Source organism: Pocillopora damicornis, chromosome 13 (genome assembly GCF_964200805.1).
Source record: "Pocillopora damicornis chromosome 13, jaPocDami1.2, whole genome shotgun sequence".
NCBI lineage: Eukaryota > Metazoa > Cnidaria > Anthozoa > Scleractinia > Pocilloporidae > Pocillopora > Pocillopora damicornis.
This window is the reverse complement of record NC_142682.1, coordinates 7,738,444-7,758,247: the sequence shown is the minus strand read 5'-3', so window position 1 is coordinate 7,758,247 and position 19,804 is coordinate 7,738,444. Positions and strand designations below refer to the sequence as shown.

The 19,804-nt window shown below is 39.3% G+C and overlaps 2 protein-coding genes across 5 annotated transcripts in view; one reads left to right on the top strand and one right to left on the bottom strand.

Annotated features, from left to right (window-relative positions):
• The window catches only part of LOC113664560 (dedicator of cytokinesis protein 1), a 40,538-nt gene extending 37,672 nt beyond the window's left edge, over positions 1-2,866 (top strand). For all 4 annotated transcript variants that reach the window (XM_089192293.1, XM_027180175.2, XM_027180174.2 and 1 more), the window contains exons 58-60: positions 1-36; positions 332-599; positions 1,133-2,866. The exon at positions 1-36 is cut by the window's left edge. In XM_089192293.1, the coding sequence (XP_089048419.1) occupies positions 1-36; positions 332-599; positions 1,133-2,218 (1,390 nt within the window). In that variant the 3' untranslated portion in view covers positions 2,219-2,866. The remainder of the gene's footprint in view (positions 37-331; positions 600-1,132) is intronic.
• Positions 2,867-3,449: 583 nt separating this feature from the next.
• Positions 3,450-19,720, bottom strand: LOC113664561 (phospholipid-transporting ATPase VD). The gene is made up of 18 exons (XM_027180176.2): positions 17,542-19,720; positions 15,838-16,039; positions 15,456-15,544; positions 14,905-15,011; positions 14,389-14,520; positions 13,858-13,997; positions 13,399-13,654; positions 12,464-12,540; positions 10,842-11,705; positions 9,678-9,908; positions 9,150-9,230; positions 8,810-9,061; positions 7,975-8,232; positions 6,907-7,107; positions 6,117-6,197; positions 5,508-5,612; positions 4,894-5,072; positions 3,450-4,021 (listed from the first exon to the last, which is right to left on the bottom strand). The coding sequence occupies exons 1-18, from the start codon at positions 17,913-17,915 to the stop codon at positions 3,871-3,873; spliced, it is 3,780 nt and encodes a 1,259-aa protein (XP_027035977.2). The 5' UTR covers positions 17,916-19,720; the 3' UTR covers positions 3,450-3,870.
• Positions 19,721-19,804: the final 84 nt, after the last annotated feature.

Below are 19,804 nucleotides of genomic sequence, written 5' to 3'. Positions count from 1 at the left end.
GGGAATGTTAAGGACTGTGCTATCACCTCAAGCAAAGTATGTCCATCCACTAGATTTGTCCTTAGAATTATTTCAAGGTTAAATAGGTGTTGTTAAACCAAAACTAATCCCAACCAGAAAAAAAAGAACTAATTGAAGAAGTAGCATTCCGAAATGCAATTAGAGCCAATGAACCATCCATTAACCTAAAAAAGTGTCTAACAAGCTTGTTGAAATTCTCGTTTTCTGAATTATTCTCTATAGTTGGTACATGTACTACTGAACTTTACTAAGCTAACGAATACTTTGGTGGTCTTATTCCTCTTACTTTTCATTTCACGTTCCTTTCCAGTGGGGAAATATCCCCCGCCCTCCCTCCCAAGCGTAAAAGTGTCTTAATTTCAAGTCCACAAGACAGCACCTCGTCAGTCCCTCCACCCCTTCCTACACGTACATCTATTGGTCTGCCAGCAGATAATTCTGTAAACGGAGCTGTTACTGGGAACGAGCCCAGGGAGGCCCCTGCAGTTGATGACGTCAATCTTCCCGCTTTACCTCCCAAGAAGTCTCTATCTAGAATGTCTCTGGATAGCGAATCAGGGTTTCCAGAAAAACCAATGGTAGGAAACAGGTTTTCTTTTACGTACGTATAGACTTAAATATCTACTTTGAAAGGGAGGAAACGGGTTACCAACAACGTGAATTATGAAATCACTTCCTGATGTTATCATTGTGTGCTCTATGTTAAGCCTCTCAGGCTGGTATTAAAGAATCCTGTGCAGTGTGGGTCACTTGCTAATATATGACTATTTCGTGGAAAAACAGTAAATTGGCTCACAAAGATGTACTCTATTTACTGAATTTAAAAGCGGAAATTCTCCAAGTGGCTCATCTACTACTTCCAGGTCTCAATGAAACTTAATACGTTGTGGTATCATTGTTGGAGAATACAGAGAAAAGTCTTTGGAGCAGGAAAGAAAAAAAACAACGTTGGCCTCAGTCCGCATGTAACGCTAGGTTTGGAAGTTAAACCACGTCAACACCAGTGAAAGGCCAGCGCCCTTATTACGGCGCCATAGAAAATATAGAACACTCAATTGTTCCACTTATCTTTCTCCTGACTGATTGTGTTCTGTCCCTTCTTTCCTTCAAGCGCCCTGAGACTCTGACGTTTGCTGAAGATGATTCGAACTCAGAACCTGTTCCTGTGTTGCCAGAGAAACGTAAAAGCTACGCCAGCACCGCTTCCAGTCGAGCGTCTTCCTCAGTCTTCTCTGATACAGCTTCAGATTTCTCGTCTCCAATGTCCCCTTCAGTTCCTTTAAAATTTCAAAAACAATTTCCTGATAGACTCCCGGTTGGGTCGTCAACGCGAGATTCCCGTGGATCAACTCTTCCATCGGGGTCTACAAGCTCAACAATATCCCTGGGAACTCCCCGCCCGGGGTCTTTCACAGCTCCAAGGCCAAGTGGCAGTGGACCAAATAACTATAGTTACGTAACACCACCATCGTCTCCACGAGTTCCCTACGACTACGTTTCTTCACCCAGTGAGTCAGTAGCAAGCTGGGTATCGAACAGCACACAATATTTTTCAGCTTCGTCTTCCTTTGACAGCGACATCTTTTCCCCAGGAACACCTCCAAAGCGCGAATCCAACATAGATGTGCCGCCGCCATCACCGTCATCCATCTCGCGGAATGTAGATCTTTTAGCAACGTCGCCCACGAAGAACGATTCTACCCCACCACTTATTCCGTTTAAAGGAACTCATCACTTCTCCACATCCGTTGAAATGGTTGAAACATTTTCATTTTCGGAAACAACGTTAACGGGGACATCAACGATGACGTCATCGACAGAGGAAGAGTCTGTTGACCAACCAGTGAAACCCCGTACCCCAGTCCCAGTCCCACGGAGGAACACGATTAGCCCATCGTCAAGTCGACCAACGGGTTCGTTATCTCGATCACGCTCCGATGTGTCGGATGGTAACCAAGGTCCTGGGCGGGTAACTCCGCCCCCAATTAAACCCCGAAAGTCCACAAGTCTTTCATCAGATCAAGGTCCAAAGTCCCCTCCGCCACCCAAACCTCCCAGACCTTCGCAGGCCAGGGAACCTCCACCAAAGCCCAAACCTTACGCTTCCAGATCAGTGGAGAACTCGCCTGCGGTTCAAAGAAAAGCGGTCAGTGAAAGCATGCAGAACATTCCACCTGGAGAAAAAAATGGATCGTGACCACATCCATTAAGATGTAAAGAGATTCAGCGCAACCTGTCTTCCCTGATTTTCTTTGAACAGCGGCGTCCTCACTCGGATTTAAATAACTATATGCTTCCCGCAAGCGAACTCGTATTTCAGGCTCAAATGTCCTTAAAATTTGAACCCTAGATTCGTTCAAGCAATTCGTTTTCTTTCGCTGGAAAATAGCTAAAAAAACATACCTTAATCTAAAACGTACTTTTCCAGCATATTGCACTCCATCTACGACAGTTTATAACGCACTTAAACTACGAAAACGGATGGGTCCTCCTTTTGTAAAATGGTCGTTAATTACTGCACATAATGTACAGAGATAAATGCTTAATAGGCACAAGATATCATAATATGTAACAAAATTATCGTTGCTGACAAAAATTATGACGCATTTCCTACATTTTATAAGTAAAGAAATACGGTCTTGAATATAGGATTTTTTCTTTGTGAATACGACCTTTTAATATTGAAAATACTGTGCAAGGTATAAGTTGAAGTATCTTCATGTTTTTTTCAATTTGTGAAAATTGTTGTTACCCTAATGACTAAATGAGCAAGGAAGCTTATATTTGAGTTCATTGTATTTTTCTGAGATTTTGCATCGATTAAAATTATTCTAATGAAAACAAAGATGCATTACAACCATTCAAAATCATTGCAACTAATTTATTCATATTTTGTGCAGCCTTTGTTCATAGAGAAGTACAGAAAATGACTGCACTGGACTAATGGAAATGCCTATATGTCCCTCCCATTCCACCCCGTTTTCTTCCTCCGTTCCCTCCCTGGGTGGGTTAACTAAGTAAATTGGCCCCAAGCAGTCTCTCTTTTACCAGGAAGTCCGTCGCGCGCAAATATCAAGCGGTACCCAAGAACCTTAACCTTAGCTATGCCCTTGGTTAAATGGATAAGTACTAAGAATTGACACAAGTTTAACCATGGGATATCCCTTTGATAGAACACCAACTTTCAGCTCGAGTGAAAAACAAAAACAAAAACAAAAACAAAAAACGATGTACGGTAAGAATCTGTAGTGAGAATTTTTTTTTGAACATGCGAGTGAAGAGTTGAACCGATATACGCAGGCGCAGTAAAGTGCACTTGTACTTAGGGTTATCGGCCGAGTTTGAAAGTGGAGGAAGTGCTCACTACCATTTCACAATTAGGTTGATACGGGTCTCCATGCAACGATCAAGTGGAGATGAAGCCAAAATCCGCAAAATATATTTATTTAATGTACTCTTCTGTGGATATCAGGATAAAATTTACAGTACTTAAGTTATCAAGCCATTTTGGAAACGTCGAGTGCAAACGATGTCGGTTTCAGAATAGGTCGCGCTTCATCCTGTGATACATGTTCCAGTCTTAGAAATAGCTCGATAGGTTTGCAACCCATTCGAAACCATATTTGTTGTTTGGTTGCACATTCGAAAATTGTCATTCTCGTCAGTTAATGGATACCTCCAGGGGTTAGAATTATTAATATGACGGCATACATAAGGGAGATAAAATCGCTTATACTGTTCTCTTGATCGACTCAAGTTGCTAAGACCTGGTAACTATTCCCAACAGCACTTAACAGGAGAAAAGAACGGAGAACATCACTGAAGTATATCGCCTGGGCTGCGTTACACTTAAATTGATATCGGTGTTCTCTCTATTTCAGGACTTTGGTCCACGGACGTGGTTCTACTCTCCAATGTCTCCTCCCTTTGTTTTGACTCCAGTTGAGCTTTGTTGATCTCTGTGGGCCAAATCGTGTGCCGAAACACTGAAATTACCACCCTGAAAATAGGAAAAAAAATATTAATAAGTAAAAGGCCAAATCGGACAGTTAAGCAGTTAATAAGATACATGAAAAATTACTCAGTTCTGATTGGTTCAGATAAAAGCAGTTTTCATGTAATTCAATGCAGAAGAGGGTTAAATCAATGCAAAGAAGTAAAAACCAGACTGAACAATTCCTTGAACTGTTTAGCCGGACTATCGACTTTTTTGCGCCTTAAAAATGTGAAAATATCATTGTATATTATTGTTTTGATCGTACGCAGTTGTTTTGACAGAACGCACAATGTCACTTGCAGGGTTTGAATACACTATTTTTGCACTTGATGCGCGCGCCTTGCCTCTGCATAATTATGATAAGTTATCTCGTGTTTTTTCATGTCTATTATTAATAGGAAATCATATGATTTTCCTCGTGCAATTTGGAATAAATAGGCACTTGTAAATTTTTCCAAAGACCACAAATTGCACTAGAAATTATGTGATTACCTACGCGAAAAATGATGAAGCACTATAAACTATCAATCAATGAATTTCACCTTCCAACCCTTCGCTGATCAATCAGAATAAACGAAAACTTCTTAGATGAGCGCGTTGACAGGTTTTGGATTGAAAATCAACTTTAGAAAATTGAACTTTAGCTGATCAGTTATCCATAAGAAGCGTACAAGCTCTGAAAATTACATGTTTCATTCTTGAGCCTCTCGCATTTTGTTGTTCTGCCGACATTAATTGGTAATCGGACTTCGTGTCAGGTGTCATCGTTCTCCTAATTTCAAATGAACCTCGCGCTACGCGCTTGGCCAGTTTGAAATCATTCGCCCGATTACTAACTGAGAACTAAACTTACATCGGATAACATTCAACAATACCTTGGAAGCAGAGCAGCAACCGCACTTAAAGCGCAAACAGCCCAGAATTCCCTGGTTGCCATGGTTACGAATGGTACTTTATACATCTCCCAAAAGACGCTTCTAATTTCGCCAAAGAGAGCGAACCACACGAATGAGATACCGATACTACCCCATAGGAACACATTATGTAGAATTGTCTGCGGGTAAAATGCCACGACATGAGTTAGTACGCCTTACATTAATAGACAGATTTGCAGTTGCCCGCAAAATTACAGACATTTGAGGAGTTATCTCCTGGGAGGTGCGTTTGCCTAACGGTTAGCGTGCTCAAGTTCCGATTGAGGGCCTGGGTTTGAACCTTGGCCGTACTGTGGTTTGAGGTTCTTGTTGAGTTCTGGTATTACTTCCTCTCATTGTTTGGCTTCGGCTGCTCTTGGTTGAATAGTGCTTTGCTAGTCACTTCCGAGCTAGTCAATCAGAGGGGGTAAAAAAGTCATTTTTCACTTGTGCAGCCTTTTCCTTATATGTATATGGTGAACTGTATTAAATCGAAACTTCTAGTAAAATTGAGAAAGGTTCGATTACTTGGGAGAAAAAGAAATGACGGTTGAAATATTCGCTGTTTTCCTTACCCACTGAGCTGTGATCAGAGCTAAATACAAGTTGGCAACTATCACAGAAGTCTGGTGAAGGGTAACCCCAACCATGCGAATGCCAGCAGCGGTTCCATTATACACCTGTAATGAATAAAAATTGGAAATAGTTAAAAACAGTGACACTTATTAATTGCACTTGACATCCTCTAATGCGTCGACGCATTGCTGAATCAACCGCTGACCTTTATTCACAGTTCTTATCTGAGAAATCAATCTACCATCGGAAATTAAATCAGAAATATTGAGATTAAATACTTCTTACTTTCATTAAAACATTTGACAAGTCAATTTGTCATTTTTGGTTTGATTTGTGAAATCACGTGTTCTTCAACACTGATTGGAGCAACAGTCAAAGGAGTGAAGAAAGAAATTCGGTTTGCACAAGATTTTTCTCACCTCTTTTTGTTATTGAGAAGATCTTGTGACAAATCAGATTCAAATCTAAGGCTAATTGTTAATTAGTCAAACCCGCTTGTCGGTGCCCGAGTCAGATTAGCACCAGGAGCTTATTTAAGCGTCCAAGGTTCTTTGGCTCAATCAAAAAGCGCTCTTAGGCCTTTGGTATTTCAGATTCATTATACTCACCCAGAAAGCTACATAGAACACCACCAAGCTTTCATACAAAGCATCCAAGATTGTCGTCCAAAACAGCTTCCTTGTGTAAAGCTATAGGTAAAAACAAAATCAAAAGTTTTATCCAAAATACAGTCCTTTACTAACGAAGTACTTCAAACAAATCCGTGATTAAAACATAACGATTATTTCAGTTGAACGAAAAAAGCACGTAATGCCTTTTTCACATTGCTTGATGATTGGCAAAGGGCCCTTGGGAGTAGGCTCAAAAACCTGTTCAATCCGTTTCTGATCAGTACCTCTTCAGGAACGGTATGATATGTGCCAAAGAATACTTTAAGAGAAAGTTTGGCGAGAGTAATGCCCTCTACCGCCGGAGTTTAACCACATGACTATAACATGAGGTGACTACGAGTATCACAACTTCTTGTGAACGGGTACTAGTCCATCGTAGGAGACCCTACCCCCCCCCCCCCCACCTCCCCTTTTTCCCGACGAAGAACCGTCACTTGTTACTAAAAGTTCATCCGTAACCACTCCTACTCTTGGGCAAGAAGAAAAACTGTGACAGGGATGCGCCATGCCCAAGAAGACACCACGCTAATCGGGGCTCGTAAGCAGACCGATCCACAGTCCAGCACGCCTAACACATGACTAGCGCGTTCCCCACGTGTACTTCAAAGTGGGACTCAGAGTGTCTGGTGCTTCTTAACATGGTTTGTCTAACTAGATCTTTGTAATACGAGGAATAGTTCGATTACAGCTACATATAAAAATAAAGCTGTATTCTACTGATCTGAACCTTGCTCTTCTGTCCTGTTTTGTACAGAGAAGGATTTGCAGTCAATATTAGATCGGGAACATCTTTATCCAGGACTCCACAAATCACCGGAGGCACCGTTGTGAACGCAAGATTGAAGAGAATCAGAGACAAGTCGTCGATAGCATTTGAGCCTGAGAAACCGTTGTAAAGTTGAAACCAGAAAAGAACGAGCACAAACATCTGAAAGGAAAAGCACAATGAAAATAGAGCAATTTTAAATAATATGTCGTAAGTAATTGGAGATTGCTTCGTTTCTGCTTTATTTCGCTCCGTAATTGGTCAAGAAAACTCGCGCCACCTTTTCCACCAATCAGATGTAAAACTGAAACCACTCACGCCTTGGTCACCCGCGTTTTCCCGCGTTTTAGTTAGTTGGTTGTTTGTACTTAGACTTCTTATTGGTTCTTGAAGGTAGTTTCCTTTCTTCTGATTGGCTCGTTGTGATAGTTTCCATGCTATGATTGACTGTTGCTCTAACTTTGGTTTTGGTTTCGCGGCACTCAATCGAATAGCACTCTATTGCAAGCTGAAGTCAATAACCTCAAGTACCTACGTCCACCGGTTTCTGCCAGACCGCTATTTCTATCAGGCATTTTTGCTTTTGTCATTATTCCATGGTAGTACATAATAACTCACTCAAATTAAAGTTGAACGGCTTGACAGATTATCAAATAATTACAAATAAAATTGATTGATTTTAGTTTATTTGGCTGCAGATTTAGGTAAATTTTCATTTCTGCTTTCCAGCCATAATTCATTAACTCTCACGATCTGATTTTTAATTCTCCCTTTAGCTGCTACACATTTCCTTGTAAATTAGGTACAAGAACTTGGTGCTAGATAACAACTTCTACCTGAAAAGTGGGAGTATTCTCATCACTTGTTTGGTGGATAATGTATGGATATTATAGGAAGATGTTGCTTGTTGATCACTTCCGGGAGTTAAAGGGTTACAAAACAAAACACTCTGTATAAAAACTATTATTGTGATTCATCGAAAACATTATCGTTTAAAGTTGAATAGAGTCAAATTTACAGCTGACTTACAGCATTCTTGAAGAAGAAATAAAGAAACATCTTGGAGATTCGATCATAGCACCAGTGACCATGGACCAATAGGAGACGAGATAAGAATTTAAATCGACCAATAGCGAAGTCGCTTGCCATGACAGCCTGCATTCCTTCTTGACCCGAAATTCCAATTCCAACGTCGGCCATTTGTATCATGCTTACGTCATTAGCACCATCACCAATCGCTAACGTCATTGTTTTCAGCCCATTTCTGACCAGCTGAACAACTGCAGACTAAAAACCAAGACATACCGAGGCTCAGTTGGGGATATAAATAAAAGTCAAATCTAGTAGACCGTGTAGCAAGAATTTTTCGGTTCAGCAGTTAGAGCGGATTGTTCTAAAAAGATCCTACAGGAAGTTTTGCCGTCGTGGCGACGTTATTGGATGAAAGACTCCAACGGTTTTTTTTTCCCGATGAGATTATCCTACCAACTATTACTCCAAGGTTCAAATCATTGGCCGAACTGAAAGAGTGAAATACCTATAACATTAACCCTTTCACCACTGAGAGTGATAAGCCTCTAATTTCTCCTTACAGTATGACCCCTGGATCAAACATTAAGGTCATGAGTGTAAAGGAGATGATCAGCATGTACAAGAGCTCTTGATTGTTAAGCAAAATCTCCTCGACAGCACCTTAGGAAATGTGTAGAAAACAGTATGGAGAATATGCATACTGATCTTAGGGTGTAAAGGGTTAAGGCAATAGTTTCTTTTATTATCTACAACGTGTCGTCTGTTGTCTGAATTTACACCATCGTTAAGATCAGCCCTAGCCAAGTTTAGAACTTTACATACCACAACTAACCTTTTGTAACGGAGTAGCTCTACAGCAAAGAACCGCCTGACAATGTCTGGCTAAGTCCAAGAACTTTTCATTCAAAGGCTCCTCGAGCGCGAACATGAGTGTCCGTCCGTCAATCACAAGTCCGACAGCTTTGTCATTCAGGTGTGCATTGATACGGCCTGACACTGTGTTGGAGGACTGGTCGCTGGAAATACTCCTTACTTCAGACTGAAAATGCGCCAGCCAAGATGTGATCTGGTCTTCACATTCCGCCTGCCGGCAGAAATGAAGTTACGATTTTGTTAGGTTCTTGGACTAAAAAATAAGTGCTATAAAACAAATAGAAAAAAGGAAAGCATACCTTTGTTTTCGCGTTCAAAACGATCCTTTCCATTGTATTGTCCAAAAGTTTGCAGGAATATCCCACGTTAATTGCGGTTTCCTAAATAAAATTACAGCTTGGGTTAATTCAATTTCAAATACTACAGACGCACAAAACAAGAAATCAGTTAATCTGTGAGTAAGTCAACCAGCGTGAAAAGCTAAAAGCAAAACTTCATAGGTCTCCAGAAATTGAGATACTTTCAGTTAGGTGTCGGAAGCAAACGGCATCTGCATTAGTTTTGCTTCACTTGGACCTGCGTGTTGTTGAGGGAACTCAATCAGATGCAAGAATCAAACCAATACCAATGTGCGCACCCGCGTTTCCCGCGCTTCTAGTAGTTTTCCCGTTTTCACTTTGAGTTCTTATTGGCTGATTGTAGTGTTTTATTTTGCCCTGATTGGCCAATGTAATACTCTGGTTTTGTTTTTACGATACTCAATTGAAAAGCGCTCCAATGACCAGACGGGCTAACAGTATCTGGTTATAATTTCATCTTTCAATCACCTGCTTATCTCCTGTGAGGACCCAAACTTTGATGCCTGCCTCACGTAACATGGCGATGGTCTCAGGGACATCATCTTGCAAACGGTCCTCAATGCCAGTAGCACCAAGGAGCTCCAAGTTACATTCTAGTCTATGGGCTGACTCTCGAAGGAGCCTTTCTCTGTCATGGAGAGCTGTTTCAGCATGCCGGTGTTGTTCTAACCAATCCTCGTAATCGCCGGTTGCTAAGTCCTGAAACAACAGTAGATATGATGTTTATGTCCGAGTCTAATTATCGCTACAACACTAAGTGCTTTAGCAAAGACGGCTCCGCGATTTCTTTTCAGTCAGTTCCTGTCGTGCATATGCTCTGCGCCAATATTCCAGTGGGTCTCTCAGCATTGAAAATGAAATATATTGAGGACTCTAATTAACCATATGTATTTCTATAGCACAACATGAAAGTTTTGCGAGTTTTAATTTTTGCGGACCTAACAGAGCATCCTTACGTCGCAAAGCAGTATATTATTCTAACTCTTGGTGAACAATCCTCAGAAAATTGTGCAGCACTTTTGATAAAATACAACTTACTCTCGGTCGTAAAGGTAGGTTCTGTTACGGTAAGTTAGCGGTAACCGTTCCGTCATTTAGCCAAAACTGAGGAGTGTTATACAGTACCGCTCAAAGGTAAGTTGACAGTCCCTCGAACCTCGATCTCGAACCTCGATACTCGATACCCAATAAATTCGAGGATCGAGGCTCGAATCGAGTTTCGAGATGTTTAAGTCGAGTATCGAGACCATCGAAACTCGGTTGGAGACTCTCGAAGTTGGGAAACAATGGAGTTTTCGCGTAATTAATTTTCACACGATTTGAAGTCCTTACTTCTAGTCTAATCCAAGGAATGAAAATCCGTATAGCGTGCATCGTTGCCAACGGGGCGAAACTTCGCTCGAAATATAATACAATACATGGGTATTTCCGTGTTTTGGACCATAACCTCGCGAAGATTATTAATTTACTGTATGCGTTGCAGACCTCTGTGCCGTTCCCCCCACAGTACGCGGTCATTTATACAGTTGAAAGGCATAACGCTGTAGTCTTTACAGTCTTAATTATATTACAACAATCACACTTTATTGAACTGTTACAATCTTTAGCAAAGTAGTATCATAAATCACTCACCCTTCTGGCCATACAAAGAGTCCTTAGCCCATCCCTAGCATAAAGATCCAAATGACTCGACGTCTCCTCCACTAACGATCCCCTACTGCTACTCCTGGCCGCCCACGACCCTTCACCTGCATCAACATCATCCGCTCGGAACTGTTGATTAGCTCGTTCCAGCTTTGGAAGCACGGCTGAATCAGCACCTTTACAATACAACACTATGCTACTGTCATCCTGACGGCGCACGATAACTGACATGCGTTTACGCGAAGAATCAAATGGTAGCACTTGTAATATTTCGTAAGTCACTGGACCCTCGCCAGGAATATGCAAAGTAACTTTCTCAGGACTACGACTTAGAAGTTTGTAGCCGTACAAGTGAGCAGCTTTCACAAGTGCGGCCTCGTCAGGCGACTCTGCCTCATAAATAATTTCGTCATTTGCTGTACTGTCTTCCACCGCAGCCTCCATCAGAGATGCGGGGCACTTAGGCCGTTTAGATGACCTTTCAAGAGCAGTTTTCACAGGTGTTACCGACACACCCAGGTTGCCATGTGCAGAACTTAAGTCTCTTGAGTGAGAGTGTGTGCTTCCATAATCAGGCCTACAGAGGTGATCGTTCCACGAACTGTACTCGCCTAAATCTACAGGGACGTGTTTATTATGTGAATTGTGGGGTAAATCGGTTTGATCTGTTGGTGGTGAAGCGCTGTTATTTGAAGTCCCGCTAGACTTTCTTGTTACAACCACAGTATTGCATATGGCAAGTAATATGAAAAACTCTCTCAAGTAAGAGCTTTGTGGCCCACAGTGGTAGCTACTACTGCTGCTCGATTCCACTACTTGTGCAAGTTCTTTATCCCAGTAAACTTCACCACCCTGCAATGTGGAACAGTCAAATTAAGCAAACAAAAGATTCTATGCAATGTTAGAAAGTTGTATTTAACGAGAAAGCCATAAGGGATTGGAGAAGGAAAGAAGGAATAACTTACTACCACAGACAAAATATTTTCATTCACATCTGTGAAATGCCAGTTATTGCCTGAGAAATAGCATTTTGTTCGCCATGCTGACCAGTTTTGAGCTTGCTGAGAAATATAGAAATGCAATGCCTTCTAACCCCTGTAACTTTGCAGGCTGGTCGAAAGTAAATGCCTCCATTCAGGCAACCTCTTAATAACACACGAACATTCATATCAACAAACACGTAACTAGTTGCTAGCCATGGCCTGATCAATGTTTTACACCTTAAAATTAGTTTGTGTATTCTCTATACTGTTCTCTATACATTCCCTACGGTACTGACAAGGAGAATTTGTTTAACAAGCCAGGGCTTATTTAGTTGGTAATGATTTTCTTTGTTCCCGTGACCTTAATGTGTAATTCAGGGTTGGTACTGTAATGAGAAGTTAGATGCTGGTCACCCTCAGGAGTCAAAGGGATAAATTAAGAAACCATTAACAACCAGATCACAGAAATCATTATTGGAGGACCCTTGCAAGACTACACAAGACAAAGATCCTTATGGAAATCTTGAACAATCTGACAGGATCTCTTAATACATGTAAAAATTCAAAATGGCTCCCTTGCAACATGGATCAGCAAATTTCGGTAAGTCTTTAGCATAATTCACTTACATTTGATCCCTCAGAAATTTGACGGTACATTTGATCAGCATCTGATGATGACAGAGCAGCATCTGTAACATCTGACTCTGTTAATTGTTGCAATGAAACAGACATCAAAATCAGCCAGATTAAAGTGTACAAAATCTTTCAGTACATGACATGTTCTACTAGTCAGAAATGATCATAAACATCACCTCCCTTATAGAGCAAAAAAAATTTATAAAACTACTGGGGCAATGCTGGGTTATTTATAAAATAACTTTTTGATTGGGAATCATGTGATTGCCTTCTACTAGCCACAGTAAGAAAAATGAGAAGGCTAATTTAAGAAATTAAGAATACACTGAAACTCTCACTTATATGGAAATAAACTGCTCAGAATTCTCCCAGAGAAGGGACAGTGGTCAAAGAAGATTGTCACTGACATTAACATGGAAAATAATCAAAGTTTCATCAGGAAATGTAAAAAAATTGGCATTTCCATTTCTTGCTTATACCTGTGCAGGCATCTCATTAGGGTGAGTTACCTTTAAGGAGCTCTCAATCATCTTTTAAACTGGCCACATTTGATTTAAAGAAAGAGGCAGTGGTGAGGAGGGGGGGGGAGCATAGTATTCACACTCCCCCACCCCATCCCTCTACTTATTTCTGACCATCACTCACCCCCTTGGTACAAATGTTTCTTTCTCTCCCCAGCCTACTGCTGCCATTAAAATCAAAGATGGTGGCCCAATTGTTGCTTAGAAAATACTGAGCACCCACACAGGCTAGACTGACCTCAACCCTAACCCTGAAGATTCTGAGGGGAAAGGGGTGGCCCTTAAAGGGAAATGGATTTTTTTCCAGTAAAAAACAATTCCAATTTATAACAAAAGTTTAAATAATAGAGGATGATCATATTAAATTGTTCGCTTCCACACACCCTATGCATGCGACATTCTTACCAAGTTTGTCCTTGTGAGGAAAGTTTCTTCCACCAATGGTACACCTCTTGAATACCATTTTGTTTTCAGTTAGAGTTCCTGTCTTGTCTGAGAAGACATACTTGATCTGTCCTAGATCCTCATTAATGTTCAGTGCACGACATAGGACTGGTTGATCCATTTCAGGATAGTATAGTTCCAGGTCATTGGAGATGAAATACACTTGGAACAACTTAACAACTTCCATAGAAACATAAAGAGAGATTGGGATGAGGACCTGAGGATAAATAAATGTGTTCAGCATAAGTATGCCTGTTTGGGATATTCTCTGTAAATGTAAATGACAAGTTAGATTATCTATAATTACTGGTACAAAAGAGGAGCAATTTCAGTTTAATGGTCACGTAAAGAACCACCACAGTTCATGAAAAAAGTATCACACAGGTCATGTACATGTACCTACTAAAGTAACTAGCAAACCTGCAAAATTATGACAAATGTCCAGAATCTGATGAAACCCTCCATCTCTGGTTTTCTCACAAATGGCTGATCTGGACCAGTGAAACCAGGTGTGAAGTGTGTGTTGAAGAAACCATTTTTCCACGACCAAAACCCACAACCTGTGACAGAGACATGCATCATCAAAAAATGAGAGAGAATTCACAAAGCTTTTAAAATTTAACTATGAAACTACAAATCAAATTAAGCCATGATCATTGCAGGCAAGCTGAAATTTTAGCAATTGCAGATGGGAAGTCTGAAAAAAAAAAAAAAAAAACTGGGCGTCAACTGGATTTTCACCAGTGCTTCCCAGATACTAGTTAGGCCCTACTACCAAGGTTCTAGCCACTCATTAGGAACAAGAAAAATTTCAGAGGGTTTTCTTTGTACACATGCTAAGCATATCTAACAACTATTCTTCTTGAAAATGTGGCAGTGGGCTTACTGCTGAGAAATTTTTTTCCAGTGTTCTACATAATCTGCTATGATATACATTACCACATTACTTACCAACACCACCAAGGAAACATAGAATAAAGAGAATGATGACACATGCCACAACATCTTTATTAAGATCCCTTTCCACTTTACTGCGCTTGTATCTTGGACCACTGTTATTCATTAGAGCTTTGGTGTCATGACCTAACAGCAACAGGGAAATTTAGAAAAAAAACATTTTTTGTTTAAAAGTTTATAAAATGATCCCTGAAGGTCAGTCATACCACCACATATATTTTACAGTACAGTAACTATAGCCCATACCTTAGACAACAAGGTAAAACATTCAAGAGTTTTTAGGGCAAATTTTAGTCCTGCACCTTTTCCCCAGAATGTTAAACCAAATATGAATTGCCTACATGTGCAATGGTTTAAATTTCCCTTTTTTTCTGATCTATGGATGTCTAGTGAGAGGCAATTAAAGAAAAATACAAATTAAATTGTTTGGAAATCTTTTAAATTGAAGAAAATTTCCCCCATTAATGTGAATACTTATATTCTGAATTCCATGTAAAAGCATTTCCTTACCTGCATAGACAACCATTCCCTCTGCCCAGTCTGTATTGCGAATAATGCAGCCACGCAACAGCAGATTGCTCTTTCCAACAGGAATCTCCCTTCCCTCATCATTGGATCTGAACATCAGAAGAGAGACCAACAATAACACAGCTGCTGAAATCTTATCTCCAATAAACTTAAATATACTAAGTTAGGCTAATGTGACAGAAAGTTTTGTTTTCTATAACTCATGCTCATGCAAGAAGATAAATATGATTCCTTCTTCTTGGACAGCTGAGCTTATAAACTTGATCATCTTTCCCGCTGGTGTGATGTCTCACAATAGTACCCACCGAATTTACAGTAGATGTACACATAATTTCACTATATTAACAAGAGGCTTATAAGCTGTCACACTTAGTATCGACCAAAAAACCAAGAGGTCTAGTGCTCAGATAGTTTCCTATCAGTACTAATGAACAGACTAAGTAGTGACTGACACTGGCCTTCTTTGCAACCTTGGTGGAAGTCATCATGACAGTTACAAAAGTCAAATGCAGTTGTCAAAACGATATGCTTACAAGGTCCCATGGAATCTGTGAATGTGATTATTTGGCTCCTCGCACTTGAGTTTAAATTCAAACTGTTCAGGGGAAAATCTCAAATTTTCCTGTCAACAAAAAAAAATAATGATAACAGAAGTTGCTGGTGCTTGTAAGAACACTTAATGACCCTTATAAACAAGCAAAATTAAGTTTAAAAATTTTAAATCCATATGGATTTTGATTTCTTTCTTCAAGCAAATTTCAAAATAGAAATTAAACTGATCTAGAAAATTTTATCTGTTTAACTTAAAATCAGTATCCATATTCTTCAAAGGTTAATGAAAAGAAACCATTAACTATGAGAGTTGTTTGAGCTCAGTATCAAGCAAAAACAATTCAAAAATAAATCTATAAATACCAGATTAAGTCCTTTCACCACTTCTCTTTGCTTCAGATTGGTTTCTCCATCAAGGTTAGCTGTCTCAATGTGGCAAATAGAATTTTCATCACTTGTGTTAATTAAAAGGATATCTGATGGGATGCTCTCATCACTTCTAAGCTTCACAAAATCTCCAACTACCACCTTTTTCCATTTGACTGGTTGATATTCCTTAGCCTCACTTTAAAATATAAAAAAATAAGTTGAATTATTATTTTAAAAAGTGTATGGAGTGTATTTCATTCCAGAAGGAAGGATGTGAAAAGAATATATGAACTGGTGCAGAACACATTGCACCTGACATAATGAAGCTCAAACAACAGTTACTGTCTGCAGCTGCTAATTTGTTGGCCATATGATAATTTTATTTATACTGGTTGGTAATGGTGTCTGATACTGTTCTAGTTATTGACTATAATTTCTGGCTTTTATATATAACTTTTTACATGTCATAATTTTTTTAGACTAGGTCCAAAAAAATCTATAAATGTACATCTTATATCATTCTATTCTAAATTAAGTAATTTTTTGTGGTTTCTGTTTGAGTTTATTTTTTGAAGATGAAACAATTCACTTGAGTGAACTACTATAAACATACTTTATCTAGGCACAACATATCAAATTTTTCACGCCCAGAAAAGAAAGCTTGTCAGAGGCCACTGTTAAACTTGGCTGAAACAGAACTTACATTAACCTGTTGTTATGTAAATTCCGAATTTAACACAAACATATATTTCTAATAAGTCCATTCACATAAAAAACCTGTGATTAAATTGGACTAGCAACACATCACAAATTAGAAAATTTGCAGATCCAGTAAAAGAGATATTTTATGATATGTATGAAATTGCCTTTTTTCTTTCCTGTGCTTTTAGTGATGTAACATTTGAAGTTTTATTTTGAGATGATTCTGTAAATAAACATTTTTCTCTTAAATCATAAAAATGTTTAATTATCTTTGAATGGTAAACAGCAGTTTTTGGCTTAAGCTAAAAAAATACTTTTTGCTTAAGTTAACCCTATGATCACAAATCTCCATAATATTTCAAGTGCCACTCTATTTTGACAATCATCTTTAGGCGGTTGAACCACATCAGCCTCCAGTAAACATTGCTTTTTAACCTGACATCATTAATTTCACAATGTCTACAAAAGTTAATAAATGCTTGTAGTCTTTCCATGCTCTCTTTTGGTCAACTGAAGGTCAACATGCATATTTTGCAATTTTGATTTATTACAGGGGAAAAGTACAAGGAGAAAAAAAAAGCTTCATGTTAAAGTGAAGGTTAATTGCAGTTTGGTTTTTTTCCTGCTTTGTCATGGGGAACATCATTCCGTTCATTAAAAATTACTTAAGTGTGTGGGCAGATGTGTTTACTTATCACAAGTCTAGATCTTTGTAATGCATGTTGCAGACTAAATCTTTCAAGCACTCTTGTATATTAGATCTATCAACCTCATAAGAGAAATATTGAGATTGAAAGCGTGTTTCCAATATGTCACTCTCTATACGTTTCTAGAGTAATAATGAAACATAAAAGACATACTGATCTTCAGCTTAGAATATTTGCTTTTAAGAACAAGATTTGAAGAACGTCCACGTCGACTTGATAAAATATGCAACTGGGTAAATCCAAGAGCAGCAAAAAACAAAAAATAAAATTGGAAAATAGAGATACTCACCTGTTAAAAACATGGCAGATATTATTATTCACCGCTTTATCCGATTTGTACCGTCTTCGATCTTCATATAAATCTTTTATCGCCGTCACCGAAAGAACAAATATCAAAGGCACCATGGCGATGTATTTCCCAAATGCATTAATTTCAGGAATCAAATTTAAAATTATGATCATCAAGAAGTAAATGTTCGCAAATCGGTGAAATTGCTCGAATAGATTCTTTGGAAGAAAGGACCATAGTGAATACTTGGTGGTCTTGATCGAATTGCCAAGATTGTACTTAGAGTGAATGTTATTGAGAAGTTCATCAGTTTGAGCATGTTTTGGAGCAACGAGCCGGTAGCGCTCGCCTACACTCCTCTTCCTCCTTCGCATGCCAGCAAGTCGAGGTCCAAACGCCCTCAAAAAAGTAAATCTGTAAATTGGTTACATTAGAAGGTCAGAGAATCTTGAATCAAATAAATGACTCAGCTGGAAGATGTGGTCTATCACGCGAAAGCGGAACTGATCACCGTGGACGTTGGTTGACGTGCAAACAACTTCCCGCGAGCCCGCATTCATTGATATCAGTGATCGTCAACAATCGGACCTTGTCGGAAGCCTCCGATATTATTCGGAGACGAAGTCGATCTACGATCCCATGCTTCCTAGCGAGCTTTGAACGCCATATTGGCTTGTTTCGAGTTGATGTTATAACTGCATTCCCGTGGTAAATCTTCCCTGTTTGGGTGCTTCTGGTTCAAGATGGGTCGAAAATTTGGGATGCTGACGAATGCCAAGAATATCATCACTTATTCCTTGTCTCCATTCGAACAACGTGCTTTTGCTGGGATTGCGAAAGGGATGGCAAACATGGCCAGAAGAGTGAAGTTGCAGTTACCGTATCAGCTACCGGCTGTTATCACTGGAATATTGATCTACACATGGGCAAATGACGACTTTCACAAGCGAAACAGGAAGAATCTGAAAGACTTTGAAAATGACGAATGAAATTTGATGCGGATCTTCTTACTTCTACTGTAAAGAAAATATTTTCTTGAAGTCTTTTAATCTGCGCACGCAATGTTGATAACGTGACGCCGATCAATCAGCCAAAGATCGACACCGTAATTTGAGAAAGTTTTGTTTTTTCGCTGAATTGATGCCTTTGGATCCTTGCTGGCAATTTTTTTTTATGCAACTGTTCTTTTCTTGTGGCTAATTGGAACATTAATGGTCTTGCAAAATGCAATAAACTGTTAATACTTATGGCTGAGTGTAATTAAGAGAATTTTCAAAATATGTATCTCGTCAGGTGAAATGTAAACTGATTTCTTAGTTCAGAGGCTGTTGTTACTTGGTAATAAACAACTATTGGTTTGATCTTTTATTGTTTGCAATGATATTTCAGTATTTCTATTGCACAGCAAACTTTTCCTAGGTAAAAGGTCAGTGAAAGGTTTCACAGATGATACTGGACAATACCACAGGGAGATATCTTGTATCACCCAGGTTCAGACTGTCACCTCTGGCCATCATATATAGTTCCAAAGATAATTCTTAAGGCTTATTACTGGGGTAAGCTATCTTTGTCATGATTGTTGGTTTTGTGTGGGTTGTGGAAAACATGGTAGGTCATGGAATTTTATTATTTTATTTTCCAGGCCTTGAAAGTAGTGGAATTTAGGTTTGGTTCCTGGAAAATCATGAGAAGTCATGAAAATCAGCAGGTTATCTGTAAGTGCTAAGCAATGCAGATCCAAAGTAAGATTTAATTTCAGTAGAATTAAACTCTACATTAGGGTGTGTTGCAAGATCTACACTTGTGCACATTTTTGTGTACACTGCAAACTTGCATGACATTTATGCAAATTTGTGTGTTGTTTGGAGTGAACCAATCAGCACACTTGCTCAACTTAGCTCATTGAATTTTTTTAAAAGTTATGGAAAAAGTTATGGAAAGTTGTGGAATTTCTCTGCTCAAATATGTACAATCTCTGTGATAGGGAGTGTAACAGTGATCTCTTAGCCTTAAACCTGACCCAACTAGGGGGCTAACCTAATCTTTAGCTTTCGCGGGCTTAATGAAGCAAAAAGTTAACCCTGAAGAAAAGATATTGAGGCTTGTGAGTGGAGAAGGTCACCTTCCCCCAAGGTTAACTGTACTTACGAGATAGTAGGAAGGAGGATAAGGGGGGAGGGGGTTTACACCTGCTTTAGTTAAACAGTATTTCATGATCACAAATTTGAAAGGGATGGAAAAAAACTCCACATCTCACCTTTTT

Bases quoted from the DNA above. Each gene is read 5' to 3' on its own strand.
- LOC113664561 (XM_027180176.2), bottom strand. From the start codon at position 17,915: ATGCGAAGGAGGAAGAGGAGTGTAGGCGAGCGCTACCGGCTCGTTGCT. The intron at 14,521-14,904 runs GTAAGGAAATGC...TGTTGCTGTTAG, and splicing joins GGGAATGGTTGTCTATGCAG to GTCATGACACCAAAGCTCTA. The intron at 13,998-14,388 runs GTAAGTAATGTG...TCTCTGTCACAG, and splicing joins ATGTTTCCTTGGTGGTGTTG to GTTGTGGGTTTTGGTCGTGG.